Here is a 15654-nt window from a genome sequence, read left to right as displayed (position 1 = left end):
TAGCTCCCAGAGTGTTCACCAAGGTGCTGGCTCCTGTTCTAGGGGTCCCACATTCCTGGGGTATCCTGGTTTTAGGGTACCTCAACTACATCATTTTGAGGGAGCATTCCACTTTGCTACTGAAGATCAGTAGCAAATCAGTTCACACTTTGGAGAGGTTTGAGAGTTTCTAAATTTACAGAATTCTGCTTTAATCCTGACCCAGTGGTTGGAATAATTATGCTTGATCCTGAATATGGTCTAGACAAGAATGCTTTTTTCCTATGGACAAATCTCCTGCCCTGAGGACTCAAGTGAGCTTGCTCAAGACATTAATTTCCCTCGGTTTGCCTTTGCATGAGGGTTCTGAGAAAGATAGTGGCACTCCTTCGAGGCAGGGTCCTTTGCCCAGTTTTATTCTAGGCCTCTCCAACAGAATGTCTTAATGGCATGGGACAGGAGCACACAGTCTTTACATTTCCTGATTTTTTTTTTTTTTTTAACTAAAAGCATATGTACCAAATAATGTATGGTAAATACAAAGAAAAGAAATGAACAAAATCAAATATCAAAATTGTGTAATGCAGCCATTTCAAATTACAGATCACAACACAGACGAGGGGGTTCTGAGGGGTTAGGTGCTGAGAGGGATTTCCAATGCCTGACGAGTATAGTTCTGTCCGCCAATTTCCTGATGATGGTAAACCCCAGCAGGAGATTGGTTCTGGACTAGTGGCTCTTCTCATGGATGCTGGAGATAAGAAAACAATTTATCTTTTTATCCTGGAGGGCCTTGAGGACAGACACCAGCCTGCTGGACTGGTGTGAAGTTCTGGACAATCTCTCATTCCAGGGAACTTGGTCACTGCAGGAGAGGTCTTCACCCATCAACATCCTGGAGGGATATTTTACCTTGCACTGCTACATTGGTCAGTGACACTGAATGGGCTACCTGTGGTAGTTCAGTTGGACAACACCGCAAAAAATCATCTAAGAGGCACCAGAAGTCAAGGAGGCACAGGCAAGTAAATCTCAACCTGTCCGGGGTAGAACTTCACAGCTTATTCCATGCCGTCCATATTCCAGTCATGGAAAATTTGCAGGCTGATTTTCTCAGCTGTTAGCTTTCTCCAGGGAAGTGGGTTTTTCACCCAGAGGTGTTCAGAGAGCTCTGCCAATAAATGTGAACTATTGTGAAGCTGGAATAGTTCATCTCAAAGAATAAGGATGCTTTGATGACACCAAAGGACCAGTTCTCCCTAATATATGAATTCCTGCCATTATAGGATTTGAGTGGAGGGGACCTTTGGACTCTTCCAGATTGACCTGACCTCCTATTGCAATGTCCGATCTTCCATCCTCCTTTACGGTCGCTGGCTTTAACCTTATGGCTGTTGAACCCATGGTCTCGAGAGATGGGGGACTCTATGATTTAGTCATTATTACACTGCTGAAGGCTAGGAAGGCGACTTCAAGGAAGATTTACAGCAGAACTTGGAAATCTTATTTTGCTTGGTGTGAGGATAGGGGATTTCACCCTTGCAAGTATGTCATGGGTCTCATCCTGACATTTTTCCAGTCTGGAGTTGATCTGTGACTGGCACTTGAGTACAATCAAGGGTCAGATTTTGGTCTTGGCAGTCCTTTTTTAAAAGACTAATTGCTTTTATATTCCTTGGTGTGTGCCTTTAGGTGAGAGGTCAAGTGTATTGTTCCACCAGTTAGGACTCCGTTGACTTGGAAGGTTATTTTTCTGGTTGGCATTATTAAGTATAGGAGTGTTTTGGAATGGGCTGCTCTCTTTCCTGTAGGAAACCATTGCTGGTGCTCCATCACGAAAAAAAAGGTTCTACAGCCTCAGTCGTCTTTTTTTTTTTTTTTTTGATTTAAGGTTTTTTTTTTTTTTTTCCATCTCAACCAGGACATTGTCTTGCTGTCTTTTCCTCCTAAACCTCAGATGACAGAGGATGAGGACCTTTACACTTTGGATGTGTTTCCTGCTATCAGATGCTACCTGAAATCAACTGCTGCAATTTTTCAGCTGAATATCCCTCTTTGTGCTTCCTTAAGACCCAAGGAAGTGTCCTGCAGCTTCCAAATTTACCATCTCTTGATGGATCTGTCGACTTATTTCTCAAGCTTAAGGTCTGAAAAAAAAGTTCTTCAGTTACAGCTCATTCTACCAGGAGCCTCCTTGCTTTCTGAGCTATTTGTCATCAGGCTCCAGTAGCTCCAGTTTGTAAAGTGTTCCTTGGTCTTCGATTTATACTTTTATGAAGTTTACCAAGTAGATGTTCAACCTACTAAAGATGCCACCTTTGGTAGGCAAATTTTGCAGGCTGATGCGTGAGGTTCTAACCTGTTCTGGTTTGGTTGTTTGGGCCCTGTTGGCTTATTGCCATGTTAAAGTAGTTGTAAAGGCTGAAGGTTTTTACCTATGCAGAGCAGGTATTTATAACATGTTTGTTATTTAAAAGAAAAAAAATTCCTTTACATACGCTTTAATCCCCCCCTCATATACAGTGTTTTTGGGATTAAATAATCATAATAAATAAATAATGGAAATTAAGATACCCTGTGTGTTGGGATGTACGACGAAAACATTTGGATTTTTGGTTTACCTGTAAAATCATTTTCTTGGTGTACATTATAGAGAACAGGGAACCCACCCCTCTGCCTTTTGTAGTTTATTGTCTGCTACACAAACTGAAGCCCTGCCTAGGGTGGATTATGCCTATATGCAGCATAACCATCTCCATTAGGAAAGCAAGGTTCCCTGTGTCGTTTGATGTATTCCAAGAAAAGGATTTTCTGGTAATCCAAAAATCCAATTTTTCACATACTGAAACCTGTCATTAAGTGAAAAAAGGCCCAGTTCACACTGGTGCGACATACGCTCTGACTTTGAGAGCACATGTCGAATGACGTGCAAAATCAATGATTCCTTATGAGGGCCGTCTTAACTGATCTGACTTGTGTTGGTCCGACTTTGTAAAAGGTTCCTGCACTACTTTGGTCCAACTTTGATCCGATTTCAGCCCATTGAATATCATTGAAATTGTATCCAAGTCGGATCAGCATCTTAACTGGTTCGACTTGCGGCTGCGACTTGTGCTCAGAGGCAATGTTAGCACTGCAAAATGTATTTAAAAAAGAAAAAACCCGAATCTATACCAGACTCAAGTTGTACTCATCTCAAGTCGGATCCTGTTCATTAAAGTCTGAACGTTGTTGCAGGACAAAGTCAGATCGGAAGTCGTGGGACTTTCATGTTGGAGCAGTGTCATGCCAGCCTAATATAGGATTGCACGTTTCATTTGTAGTGAGAAAATTGTAACAAATTTGTTTATTTAATTTATTTTCACTTTTTTAATTTCACTGAAGCAGATTAAAGCCAGGGAAATGGCATTTTCAGCAATTACAGTTTCCATATTTCATGACAGGTTTGTTTTAAAGTAAACATAGTACGAGAGAAACATGGAGGCTATTATTGCTGAAAACATGAATATTTTAGTTAACCCAGTTGTGAGGGTTAACCCTATGGCATCTGAGTCATGGATCCAGAACAATTATGCAGATCAGTAAAGGTACCCAAGTCCGAAAATTTCTGCCATGTGTTCTAATAAAACTGGTGCTATAAGAGGGTAAGCCTTTTCCATGTTACAACACAAAGGAGGTCAGAATGCTCAAAGCAAAAACTGTTCAGTATGTTGCAATTCTTTCATGTTTTGAGTGCCTAGTATGTTGTTGGTTATTAAGTTATTAAACGTTATTCTTTCCACAGATCTTTGGGTGTCCCAGAGACGGAGCCTGTATCCAGTTTACCGAAACAGAATACCAACAACCCCCCTGATATGTCTGGCTGGAATCCTTTTGGGGATGACAACTTCTCCAAATTAACAGAGGAAGAGCTGCTGGACAGGGAGTTTGACCTGCTGAGATCAAGTAAGGGACAATTGAAGGCTTATTTTGCTTCACAATAAATTGGACATACAGAACTGTCAGCCAGAGATTGTTCAGGCTCGTGGACCACAGTTAGACTCCAAACTTCTTTCTACGTGTCTGAGGGGCAACATTGTGTCCGGATTAACTGAAAAACAAAATCTGCAAGGAACAACCTTAGATGACATTATAACTGAGGACATTACACAAACACAAGATAAACTATAATGTGCCCTACTTGTCCTCTACTGCATATTATTTTCATGCGTTGTGTCAGACCAGTGATGCCCTTTGACGATGCTTGAAAGGAGAGTTGGTCCTTTTTCACATTATGTTAATGTTTGTAATGTCCATGTTATGCATCTGCCTGTAAAGAGTCACTTTCTTGTTTCTAAACCATAGTTAAATAAACCTGTTCATATCATTCTTTGTTTGTTTTGCTTGAATGTGCCAAAACCATTTTCTATCATCTTAGTCTCTCAAGCTGGTTGATGTCAGCTTGCTTATACAGATTGGAAGCCTCTAACGATACAGTAAGAAAAATCCTGCCTTGTTTTCACCTGATATGTTTTGTATTCACTAAAGATTAAGGGTGAGCTCAGGCATGTTCGCAAACAGCACGTACAGAGCCCGCCAGGAAGTCGGCAATGCATAGTGCTAATTACAGGCAGTGAGGCATTTCCCAATCTCTGCAGCAGCGCATCGGTACAATGTCTCCCTGCTTTTGATTAGCGCTCTGCGGTGCCAACTTCCCGGTGGGCTCTACACGTGCTGTTTGCGAACACACCTAAGCTCATTCTTGCTAAAGATGAGCGAATTATTATCAAGGGTCCGCTTTGCAATCCATAACACTAAGTTCAAAGCATTTTTCACTCCTTTTTTTTCTTTCAAATAAGCCACCACTGGTGCAACCTAAAAGGTAATTCAGGTATTCTGGTACTCAAACTTGCCAGACTGCTGTAAAAATAGCTGTGACTGGATGCAGGAATTAAAGTAGAGCTAAACCCTTTAATGCACTTCTCCAGCATTGCAATATCCATACGCTCCCTCTCTGGAGCTGACATTTTCTCCTGCTTCTTCTGGATTCTGGGTCTTCAGCCTGCTTAATTGGCTGGGCCGGCACTGAGGTGTGCCAAGAATATACATTGAATACTCCATTTAGATGTTTACTCTATTTTTAGGATTAATTTTTCACTAGCATGCATATTTTTTTTTGTTTTTTTAACTTTGTGTCAAGTAGGTAAGGGGTATGAAAGACCCCCTTACTAGTTCACTTCCCAAGTAGTAGTATTAGTCAGTATGCCCTTAAGAATCAAGTGTTGTTCTGTAAAATTTGGGCTCCAAAAAAATGAGTCTGATAACACCAGTTTAGTCCAGATAGGTATCGGGTAGTTCTATACTACTCGTGTCGCAGCCTTGTGCCTGATTAGTGCAGGATACTACTTTGAGCTGGTGACCTATGGCCTGATGCAAAGTTAAACTTAAAAAAAATAAACACACACATTCATTGATGAAAGAATTGGCTTATTTAAATAACATTTACATTGATCATTTTATTCAAATTTATATACAAATGATCCAGGAGTTTCTTTCTTATTTACTGCATCACAATGGGCCCCCTCCTCATTGAATTACCTTCTCTGTGGTTGAAGTTGCAGAACTACCCAACATCTTTACGCAAATCTCAAAGTAACTGGAGCATTAGATTGCCATTCAAATTATGTAATTAGTTAGTTGCATATAATGCTCTTTCTCATATTTCTGCTACTGTGCCACATTTTGTGTTACCAGGCTAATGTTTTGAGGGGGTACCTTGTCCAAGCCCCACTTTAAGCAGTTTCCCAATACTGACAGTTTATGAGCTATTGTCAACATAGCAGAAGGTATGCATGCTATATCTACAAGACATGAAGACAATTTGCCTCCTGTCCTCCTGTCCTGTGGGCTGTTCTAATGGAGAGGAAGTGGGGTTACACCAATAAAAACAACATTATTGTGTTGGGAATTATCAGAGAATAGACAAATGTTTAACTTGGGACATTTATTCGCTCATCTCTAGTACACACTAACCAGTTTACTCCCATTTGCATGGCATTGTCCTTTCTATGTTTCAGAATCCATTCATAAATTCTAACACAGATATGTGCAGATGCCAAAATCTACTTTCCTAATTCACTTATAGTATAATGTCTTTACATTGTTTATAACCTCTAATCAAAACATATTATACAAATTTGTGATATTCCTAATGCAGTGTTAACCAAGGATATGCACCAGAGCACATACTGTATATATACATAGTTTAGATTTTGCTCTGCTGTAGGAATGAAAAAGAGAGGACCGATAGCTGAGAGTTATTATTTTTATTTTTTTCAAAGTTTAAATTAGCATTGGATCCTTTATTGGCCAAACATTATCACCATGAAAAAACAATGACAACTGGCAATTACTAAAGAGGACACAGTAATGTAGACCACATATCATAAGTGTCAACTAAATGGATGAACTTAACCACTTCATTACAGGGCACTTATACGCCTTCCTGCCCAGATGAATTTTCAGCTTTCAGTGCTGTCGCAGTTTGAATGACAATTGCATGGCCATGCTACACTGTACCCAAACAAAATTTTTTAATTTTGTTCCCACAAATAGAGCTTTCTTTTGGTGATATTTGATCGCCTCTGGGATTTTTATTTTCTGCTAAACAAATAAAAAAATTTCAGTTACAAAACTTTTTAAATAAGTTTTCTCTTTCAATGATGGGCACTGACGGGGCTGCAGTGACAGGCACTGATAAGGCGGCACTGATGGGCATCGATGTGGCACCAATGAAGTGGCACTTATAGGTGGCACTGATAGGTGGCACTGATATGCAACACAAATAGGCACTGATAGGATTGGCATGGATAGGCGGCACGGATGGACATGGATAGGTGGCACAGATGAGCATGGATGGGCACTGATAGGAGGCATGGATGGGCACTGATAGATGGCATGAATGGGCACTGATATGTGGCATTGTAGTGTACAGTATTGTATGGATGGATGCCAATCATTACCAAACAATGCATGCCAATCAGTGATGCCTATTGTGGGAACCGATTGGCATCCATTGTAGGCACCGATTGGCATCCATTGTGGGCACTGACTGGCATCCCTGGTGGTCTAGGATGGCATACCTGGTGCTGGGCATCCCTGGTGGTCTGGTGGTCCAGTGTGGGCCTCCTCGGGGGGGGGGGGAGGGGGTGCCCTCCTGTCAGAGGAGCAGCCGTTCGTCTCTCCTCTGCTCGCGTCTGACACAAGTGAGGAAAAGCCGATCAATGGCTTTTCCTATTTTACACTGTGATCAGCCATGATCTAATCCATCAGACGCTTTACCGAGGTCGTAGTTGCGGTGCGTCAGACTGGGCCGCGCAGCAGCTTAATATCCTAAACACGTCATATGACGTCCGGTCAGGATATGGAAACCACTTTGCCGCCGTCATTCTGCTATATGGTGGGCGGCAAGTGGTTAAAAAAGAATTGTCTCCTTTTAATGTGCCCCATGAGTTCACAAAACTCATTTGAGAGTACACAATATTTGAAGTCATGCGCTCTATGCAAACCACAGTCTATGCAAACCACAAATCCCAGAGTCCCTAGTCCATCGCGGCAGCAAGCAAGTGAGTAGCTACATTCCTACATTCAATGGGTACAGTGCATCCGGAAAGTATTCACAGCGCTTCACTTTTTCTTTATTTTGTTATGCTACAGCCTTATTCCAAAATGGATTAAATTAATTATTTTCCTCCAAAATGCTACAAACAATACCCCATAATGACAACGTGAAAGAAGTTTGTTTGAAATCCTTGCAATGTCATAAAAAATAAAAAACAGAAAAATCACATGTACATAAGTATTCACAGCCTTTGCCATGACACTCAAAATTTAGCTCAGGTACATCCTGTTTCCACTGTTTGTCACTGAGATGTTTATACATTCTATTCAGTTGATTGGACATTATTTGGAAAGGCACACGTGTGTCTATATAAGGTCCCACAGTTAACAGTGACTGTCAGAGCACAAGCCAAGCCTTGAAGTCCAATGAATTGTCTGTAGACCTCTGAGACAGGATTGTGTCAAGGCACAGATCTGGGAAAGGGTACAGAAACCTTTCTGCAACATTGAAGGTCCCAATGAGCACAGTGGCCTCCACCTTCCGTTAATGGAAAACATCTGTTACCATCAGGACTCTTCCTAGAGTGGGTTGCCTGGCCAAACTGAGCAATCGGGAGAAGTTCCTTAGACAGGGAGGTGACCAAAAACTGGATGGTCACTCTGAAAGAGCTCCAGCATTTCTCTGTGGAGAGAGAGGAGAACCTTCCAGAAGAACAACCATCCCTGCAGCACTTCACCAATCAGGGCTTGTATGGTAGAGTGGCCAGATGGAAGCCACTCCTCAGTAAAAGGCACAGGACAGCCCAGGTGGAGTTTGCCAAAAGGCACCTGAAGGACTCTCAGACCATGAGAAACAAAGATTGAACTCTTTGGCCTGAATGGCAGTCGTCCTATCTGAAGGAAACCAGGCACCGCTCATCACCTGGCCAACACCATCCCTACAGTGAAGCATGGTGGTGGCAGCATAATGCTGAGGGGATGTTTTTCAGTGGCAGGGACTGGGAGATGAAAGTGCTCCAGAGTGCTCTGGACCTCCGCCTGGGGTGAAGGTTCATTTTCTAAGAGGACAACAACCTTAAGCACAAAGCCAAGGTAACAAAGGAGTGGCTACGGGACAACTCTGTGAATGTCCCTGAGTGGCCCAGACTTGAACCTGATTTGCAGTAATAATTTCGTCAACAAAAACTTTTTCATCATCATTTTTGCCAGCTGCACTTTTACATTGATGAAACTAAACGAAAAGTACACCACATTTTCATCCTCTGACGAAAACTATGACGATAATCAATCCGTTTTTGTTTATGAATGAAAACTAAAATGAAAATGTGAAGGACGGACGTTTACCCTCAGAACGACTGTTTTTCACTGAGCTCCTGCTTCCTCTGGACGGAGCCTGGCATTTGTAGATAGTCTAACCTTTCTGTGGACAGCTGCCTATCAATGTCTGTTATCTGCAGCATGAAGGGGGGTGTTCTATTAGGATGGTGGGGGCTTGGCTGTGCACTTAACCCTCTCAAACCCTGCCACACACTTACATGTCATATTGATATGAGGCCCCCTGAAAGAGACCAGCTCCTTGTTAATGGGCTTCACAGCTTGTCCACTACGGGTGAGCAGCACACTGTCTGATCTCTGCAGGATTAACCCTTTTTCTACCAGAGCTGTTTTTGCACCCATGCTTAAAAAATCAATTTAAACACTATACTTAAACTATACTTGAATTGAACACTGAACTTAAACACTATGAACACTCCGTTTTAGTCTTCGTTTAATAACCAAAACGGATTGATTTTTGTCATAGTATTCATCAGAGGACGATTATGTGGTTGACTTTTCATTTCGTTTTCGTCACTGTAAAAATGCTACTGGAGAACATTATGATGAAAACGTTATATATTTTCTTAAAGCAGACAAGTTCATGTAAATGTGCACTGTATGGTGGCATCATCACACAAAGAGTTTTTATTTTCATTTTTTTTTATATTAACATTACACTTCTGTCAAAAAAGCAATATTCTTGTAAAGAAACCTTGGTTTACCTTAAAGACCTTTATATAATGATTAAATCTGTGTCACGTTCAAACCTTAATACCATAAATAACAACTTACTAGATTTTTCACTCCAGGAGTATATAAGGAGTTTGGAAATTGTAGCGCAATGCTTAAATAATGTATTACAATGTAACTAAACCCATTAGATTTTAGTCGACTAAAATGTACTGGAGATTTATTCAACTAAATACCTGTACAACTAAAACCAAAACACTGGCAGAAGACTAAAATGGGACTAAAACTAAAATGTCATTTTTGTTCTAAGACTAAAACTAAATCGAAATTTGCTGCCAAAATTAACACTTCCTGATTGAACATCTCTGGAGCGATCTGAAAATGGCTGTGCACCGATGCTCCCTATCCAACCTGATGGAGCTTGAGAGGTCCTGCACAGAAGAATGGGAGAAACTGCCAAAAAATAAGTGTGCCAAGCTTGTAGCATCATAATCAAAAATACCTGAGGCTGTAATTTGTGTCAAAGGTGCATCAACAAAGTATTGCGCAAAGGCTGTGAATACTTATGTACATGTTATTTTTTTGTTTTTTAAATATATTTGCAAAGATTTCAAACAAACTTCTTTCACATTGTCATTATGGGGTATTGTTTGTAGAATTTTGAGGAAAATTTATTTAATTTAATCCATTTTGGAATAAGGTTGTAACATAACCAAATGTGGAAAAAGTGAAGCGCTGTGAATACTTTCCAGATGCACTGTACGTGGAGAACGAATGAAGCCACCCTCTAACACCAAGTCAGATCACAGCAGCAAAAAAATATAAATAAAATTTGTAAGAGGCTGAGATAAAAAGAAGGTACTTTTTTGAGTTAAAATTACACACTTTAATAGATTTTTAAACAGTATTCTCACTTTAAAGAGATTGTTGTAGTGGTTTTTACACGTTTCATAATTGGACTGTGCACTGGGTAGAAAAAGTGCAAACTCAACAAGAGGACATCAAGAATGGACATTCAGCTGGCCTTCCTGAAAATTAATAGCTGTGTTTAGAGGGAAGAATTGTTCGTTTTTTGGGTTTGCAAGTTAGGAGTGCATATTTGGAAAAAACTAAGTGAAGAGCAGAGCACACATGCACCAACAACAGCCACATAATGTCCTATTATGGAGGTCTGTATGAAAAGAAGTTTATACAATATGCTTGGTTGCTGGAAAAACGTAAAGAACATATGTGATTACCGTATTTATCGGAGTATAACACGCACTTTTTTCCCCCTAAAATCAGGGGGAAATCGGGGGTGCGTGTTATACGCCGATCCCGTGCTGTTTCTATGCAAGGCTGCAAATGACTGACAAGGCTGCAATGCAAGGCTGAAATTGACACTGACAAGGCTGCATTGATGGGCATTTAAATGTAAGTTTTTTTCCTTAAACTTCCCTCCTAAAAGTTTTTTTCTTTTAAATTCCCTCCTAAACTTGGGGTGCGTGTTATACACAGATAAATACGGTAATAACCAAATTGAAAGCATGGATTGGAATATCCTATTAGGTCATTACCAAGTAACACAATACATTAAAATGGATTTTTGATTTACCAGCAACATTAATTTCCTGAAGTACAAGACAGTACAGCACATGGGCTTCTTTAAGGCCAAGTCCACCTTCAAGACCAATTTACATGTTACACCCTTATTTTGGGTGTAATGTGTAACATGGTGCCAAGCAGACTCTACCTCCAAAAGGGATACACCATTTGCCTGTACAACCACATCTTTCATTCTCAGAGATCTGTGAATGAATAAACTGCAAGTTCCATCTCCCGCAGCAGGTGGACTAGTAGTTTTCAGTGGAACAAGGGCTTTGATAACCACACTCAGTCTCATGACACTTCAGCTCTCTAACTGAAAGTTTGTACCTCGATACAGACTTGGGAGTTGGAGTAGGAGTCTGCAGGATCTGCTTTGCAGGTTCACTTGGAAATTTTTTTTTTCTCTGTAAATTACTGTCCATTTATTATTATTATATATTTATTTTTTTTTGCAAAAGGTGGACTTCGCCTTTCAATCATTATGACTAGATTATATGTAGCTACTTTTAGGTTATTGGACAGTGGCAAAAAAAAATGAAGGCTGCAGCGACATCCCCCCCCCCCCCCCCCCTATAAAACCCCCTTCCACTCTTAGGTAGTTACAGTTTTGTAGCAAGCAATATGGAGATCATGAGAACGAAGGGAAAGGGTCCTGTACTGTACTCCAGGAAATGGATTTAAGTCAAAAATCCTATTTTATTTTTATATTCATATAGTACAGGCCACAGGCTTATTTACATCATTACAACTAGGACATTCAAGCTGAGGGGTGGGCAACACAGCAGAAAACACCAGGCCCATATAACATACAGGTCTAGAAGGGCTTGACAAACTCCAAGAGCAGCTTGTAGCACTTTAAGCCCTAAAATGTAGTCAGAGGAGGCTTGAACATCCATCTAGTTAAACTCAATAAAGTGAATACAGGCACAGACGACAGCCTTGCAAATCTAAGAGATTGTGCTTAAAAGCCTGTGGAGCACTAACAGTTCTAATACAATGTGCTTTACAAGGTAAGGAAGGAACCCTATCCTTCAGACTATAGGTCCTAAGGATAATGTGCTGACCCACCTAGCATTGGGAGAGCGAGAGGTACAGAGATCTTTGAGGGAACCTCAAAGTGACTGTAAAAGCCTTTGTTATTTTAAAAAAAAAATGTCATACCTACCTTCACTGTGCAGCTTGTTTTGCAGAGTGGCCGAACCTATTCTGCTGGGGTCCCCCCGGCAGCTTTTGCAGCTCTTCCCCACATCTGATAAACCCCTCGGAGAAGTGCTTCCCCAAGGGGGTTACCTTATGGGGAGAAAGACAACGAGGCCCGCCAACTGAATGAAGGGGTTCAGGTAAGTAAAATGAGGATAGGATGCATTAAGGTGAAAAAAAAAACATGAACCTTTACAAACCCTTTAAGGAAGCACAAAGAGAACATTTTCCCTAGGATGCTTTAGAGCAAGATATATAGGAAGGGTGGACATTATCCTGATTAAGATGGAAGGCAGAGACAACCTTTGGGAGAAAGGAGGCTTGTGTCCTTGTGCAACACTAGGAAAATCTTTAAGGAATAAGGCTGCTAACTTGAAGACTCTCCGTGCAGAGGTTATTGCAAGAATGAAAGACCACCTTGCTGGTAAGGTCTGACAAGGGAATATCTCTCATAGGTTCAAAGGGCAGTTTCTGAAGAGCTAAGAGAAACCATTTAAGATTCCAAGGGGATACAGAGGAACGAACATGGGGAGAGATGGGAGCTACTCACTGAGCAAAGGCTGTAACTAAAGAGTGAGAGGCAAAAGGGCTCTGAAACAGCATGGACAAGACTGAGACTTGTTCCATAATGGTGCTCAAGCCCAAGTTATGATCCAGACCAGTGTGGAGGAAGGACAGTATAGGTCCCACAGAGTACTTTCTAGGATGACTATTCCTAGTCTCATACCAAGCAAAGTAGGCCCTCCAGGTGCAATGGTGGATTTTACAAGGAGTACATGTCCTGGCCGTCAAGAGAGAATAGGGGTTACTGAATTGAAAGGGCCTCCTGTTCCTCAGGGCCATGGTTTCAAAAGCAATGCCCTTAAACCTAGTGACAAAGAAGCACAATGGAACACTGGTCCTTGGAACAGGGTGGGGTCTGCATGATTCAGATAAAACCACAGAGCATCTGGCAGGAGTTTGAGTATGTCTAACTACCATGTCCTGCTGGCCAATTCAGTGCAATAAGAAGTACTGGGATTCCCTCTTTCTCGATCCTGCAGAGTAGGTGAGAAGAATCTGGAGGGACAGAAAGGCATAGATAGATCAGAATGGATCCTGTGGCATCATTAGGGCATCCATTGTGAAGGTCCAATTTTCCCTAGAACTTGCGACAAACCTGTCTAGTTGTTGAATCTGGAGGCCCGAATATGTACGTCTGGTGCCCCCCACCTGTGGCAAAGGGCTTAAAAGACCCCCATATAGAAGGCCCTACAAGGCCATACAGATCACGCTTCAGGCTGCACAGGCACAATGCAGTACCAGTGAGCAAGAAGATGAATGATGCGACAGCAAAACAAATAAACTGGCACCAGAGTCTATTAACCCTGGCCATTTTTGGACTGCTTGACTGTGGCACCAAATGAGTGGACAGTGGTCTCTTCACACCCAAAAATGGGCACTCTGCGTGAATGCTTAAGGGGCTTCTGTCCTGTATTCATCACTCCGATAGCAGGAATGAGTGGGTTTTACCCCTCCATGGGGAAACATACCCCCAGGGGTCTCCAGAGACTGGACACCCACAGTAGGATCCAGTGCAAAGTAACATTGCAGACTGGCCCCTCATATTCCATCAGGCAGGGTTCAGGTGCAATCCCTCAAGGCTCTGGCAGAGGAGTCCAGCGAAGATGCATAAAACGCTGCAGTGGCTGTGATGCAGTTGAGTGATGAAGAAATCATCCAGTGAAAAAGAGGAAAAAATACTTCCATTAACCACTTGCTACCCGGGTCAATTCTTTCTCACATTCACACATACAAGTAAAAATTAGCATTTTATTGCTAGAAAATTACGTAAAACCCCCAAACATTATATATTTTCTGAAAGGAAAGGCCTGGAGATTAAAATGGTCATCGTTGCAATTTTTTATGTCTCACACTTTTTGCGCAACACTTTACCAAACACAAATATTCAGGAAAAATATTACTTTAGTGCACAGAAACACAATACTGTATAATATCCAATATTTTGGTCAAATAGAAAAGACGATGTTACATCGAGTAAATAGATGCCTAACATCTAACGCTTTAAAATTGTGCATGCCAGTGGAATGATGACAAACAATGGTACATTAAATTATTCATAGGTGACAATTTAAAAGCCTTTACAGGTTACCAATTTAGAGATACACATGAGGTCTGGTGCTAGAATTATTGCTCTCACTCTGACATTTGCAGCCATACATCATGTGCGTGGGGGACCTATGTGGGTGTTCGCATTTGCTCGTAAACGTGCTGGGACAGGGATGCTTTAATTTTTATTTTATTTTTTTTACACTGTTTCAATAGTCTTTTTTTTTCCTTTTCTTTATATCAACTTTATTGATATCACAAGGGATGAACAATATCCCTTATGACAGCATGGGTGTGACCGGTACTCTTTATGGAGAGAGCTAGGATTTTTTTACCAGATCAGCTGCTTTGGAGGGCATCTAGTAAACAAACTGAAACCGAAAGTGACGAAATCCTCATCGCTTCTGGTTTCATACACTATATAGAGATAATCAAGGAACAGATGTTCCACTTCTTCTCTATGGTAAGCCAGCCCAATTGCCCACAGCAAGGTGCACCCTGTAAACATATTTGGACAGCTGTATAGCCACTCAGATCACTTTTTTTTTTTTTTACGCTAAAAAGTCACAGAAATTGATAACAGGAAGTTATTATCAATGCTTGCCACCCAGGACATATTTTTACGTATGGTGGACAGGACGCGCCTAATGAAGGTAGGCTTCCCTCAGTATAGGGAAAAAGTCCATCACCAAAGGACACTAGCAAAAAATCTACGCTAGCTCGGTATGAGAGGGGTTATATAGGAAAGTTCCTGCAGCCTTTCTTTTTGCCGGTGTTCAATCACCTGCATGTACTGTACTTGTACAAACTGGAAATCAGCTATTTCCCAATGACAAATAATCAGCTTAGGTGTTTTGCTTCATCTGTAAGATGGCGCTTTGAAAATTGTATTGTTTCAAAGTGAGCAACTGTCTTTTTGTTGCCTGTGAATACTTTGCATCAAGCCACACAAGGAGAACATTTCCATGGGAACACCTGTAACATCTGTTTGTGAGGGCCTGTTTTCACTATAGTGGAGAGCTGTGTTGTTTTTTTTTTTTGTAGAAGAAAAATGCAGCTCTCTGCAAGGGCACAGAGAAAACAATGGTTTTGTACCTCCTTTACACTTCCTCACAGCCATCACCTGTGGACTTAGCCAAAACGTACAGAAAACTCCTGCAGCTGTGGACAGGA

General features: G+C 41.2%; 1 protein-coding gene across 3 annotated transcripts in view; it reads left to right on the top strand.

Moving 5' to 3' along the window:
- Positions 1-15654, top strand: part of BMP2K (BMP2 inducible kinase) — a 244914-nt gene that overhangs the window by 192574 nt on the left and 36686 nt on the right. For all 3 annotated transcript variants that reach the window (XM_077476181.1, XM_077476180.1, XM_077476182.1), the window contains exon 14: positions 3764-3924. In XM_077476181.1, the coding sequence (XP_077332307.1) occupies positions 3764-3924 (161 nt within the window). The remainder of the gene's footprint in view (positions 1-3763; positions 3925-15654) is intronic.

This window comes from Lithobates pipiens, unplaced genomic scaffold (assembly GCF_037356315.1).
Source record: "Lithobates pipiens isolate NorthernLeopardFrog02 unplaced genomic scaffold, aLitPip1_a1.2 Scaffold_13, whole genome shotgun sequence".
Lineage (NCBI taxonomy): Eukaryota > Metazoa > Chordata > Amphibia > Anura > Ranidae > Lithobates > Lithobates pipiens.
Note: the sequence above shows the minus strand (reverse complement) of the source record. Positions and strands in the feature narration are given on the sequence as shown.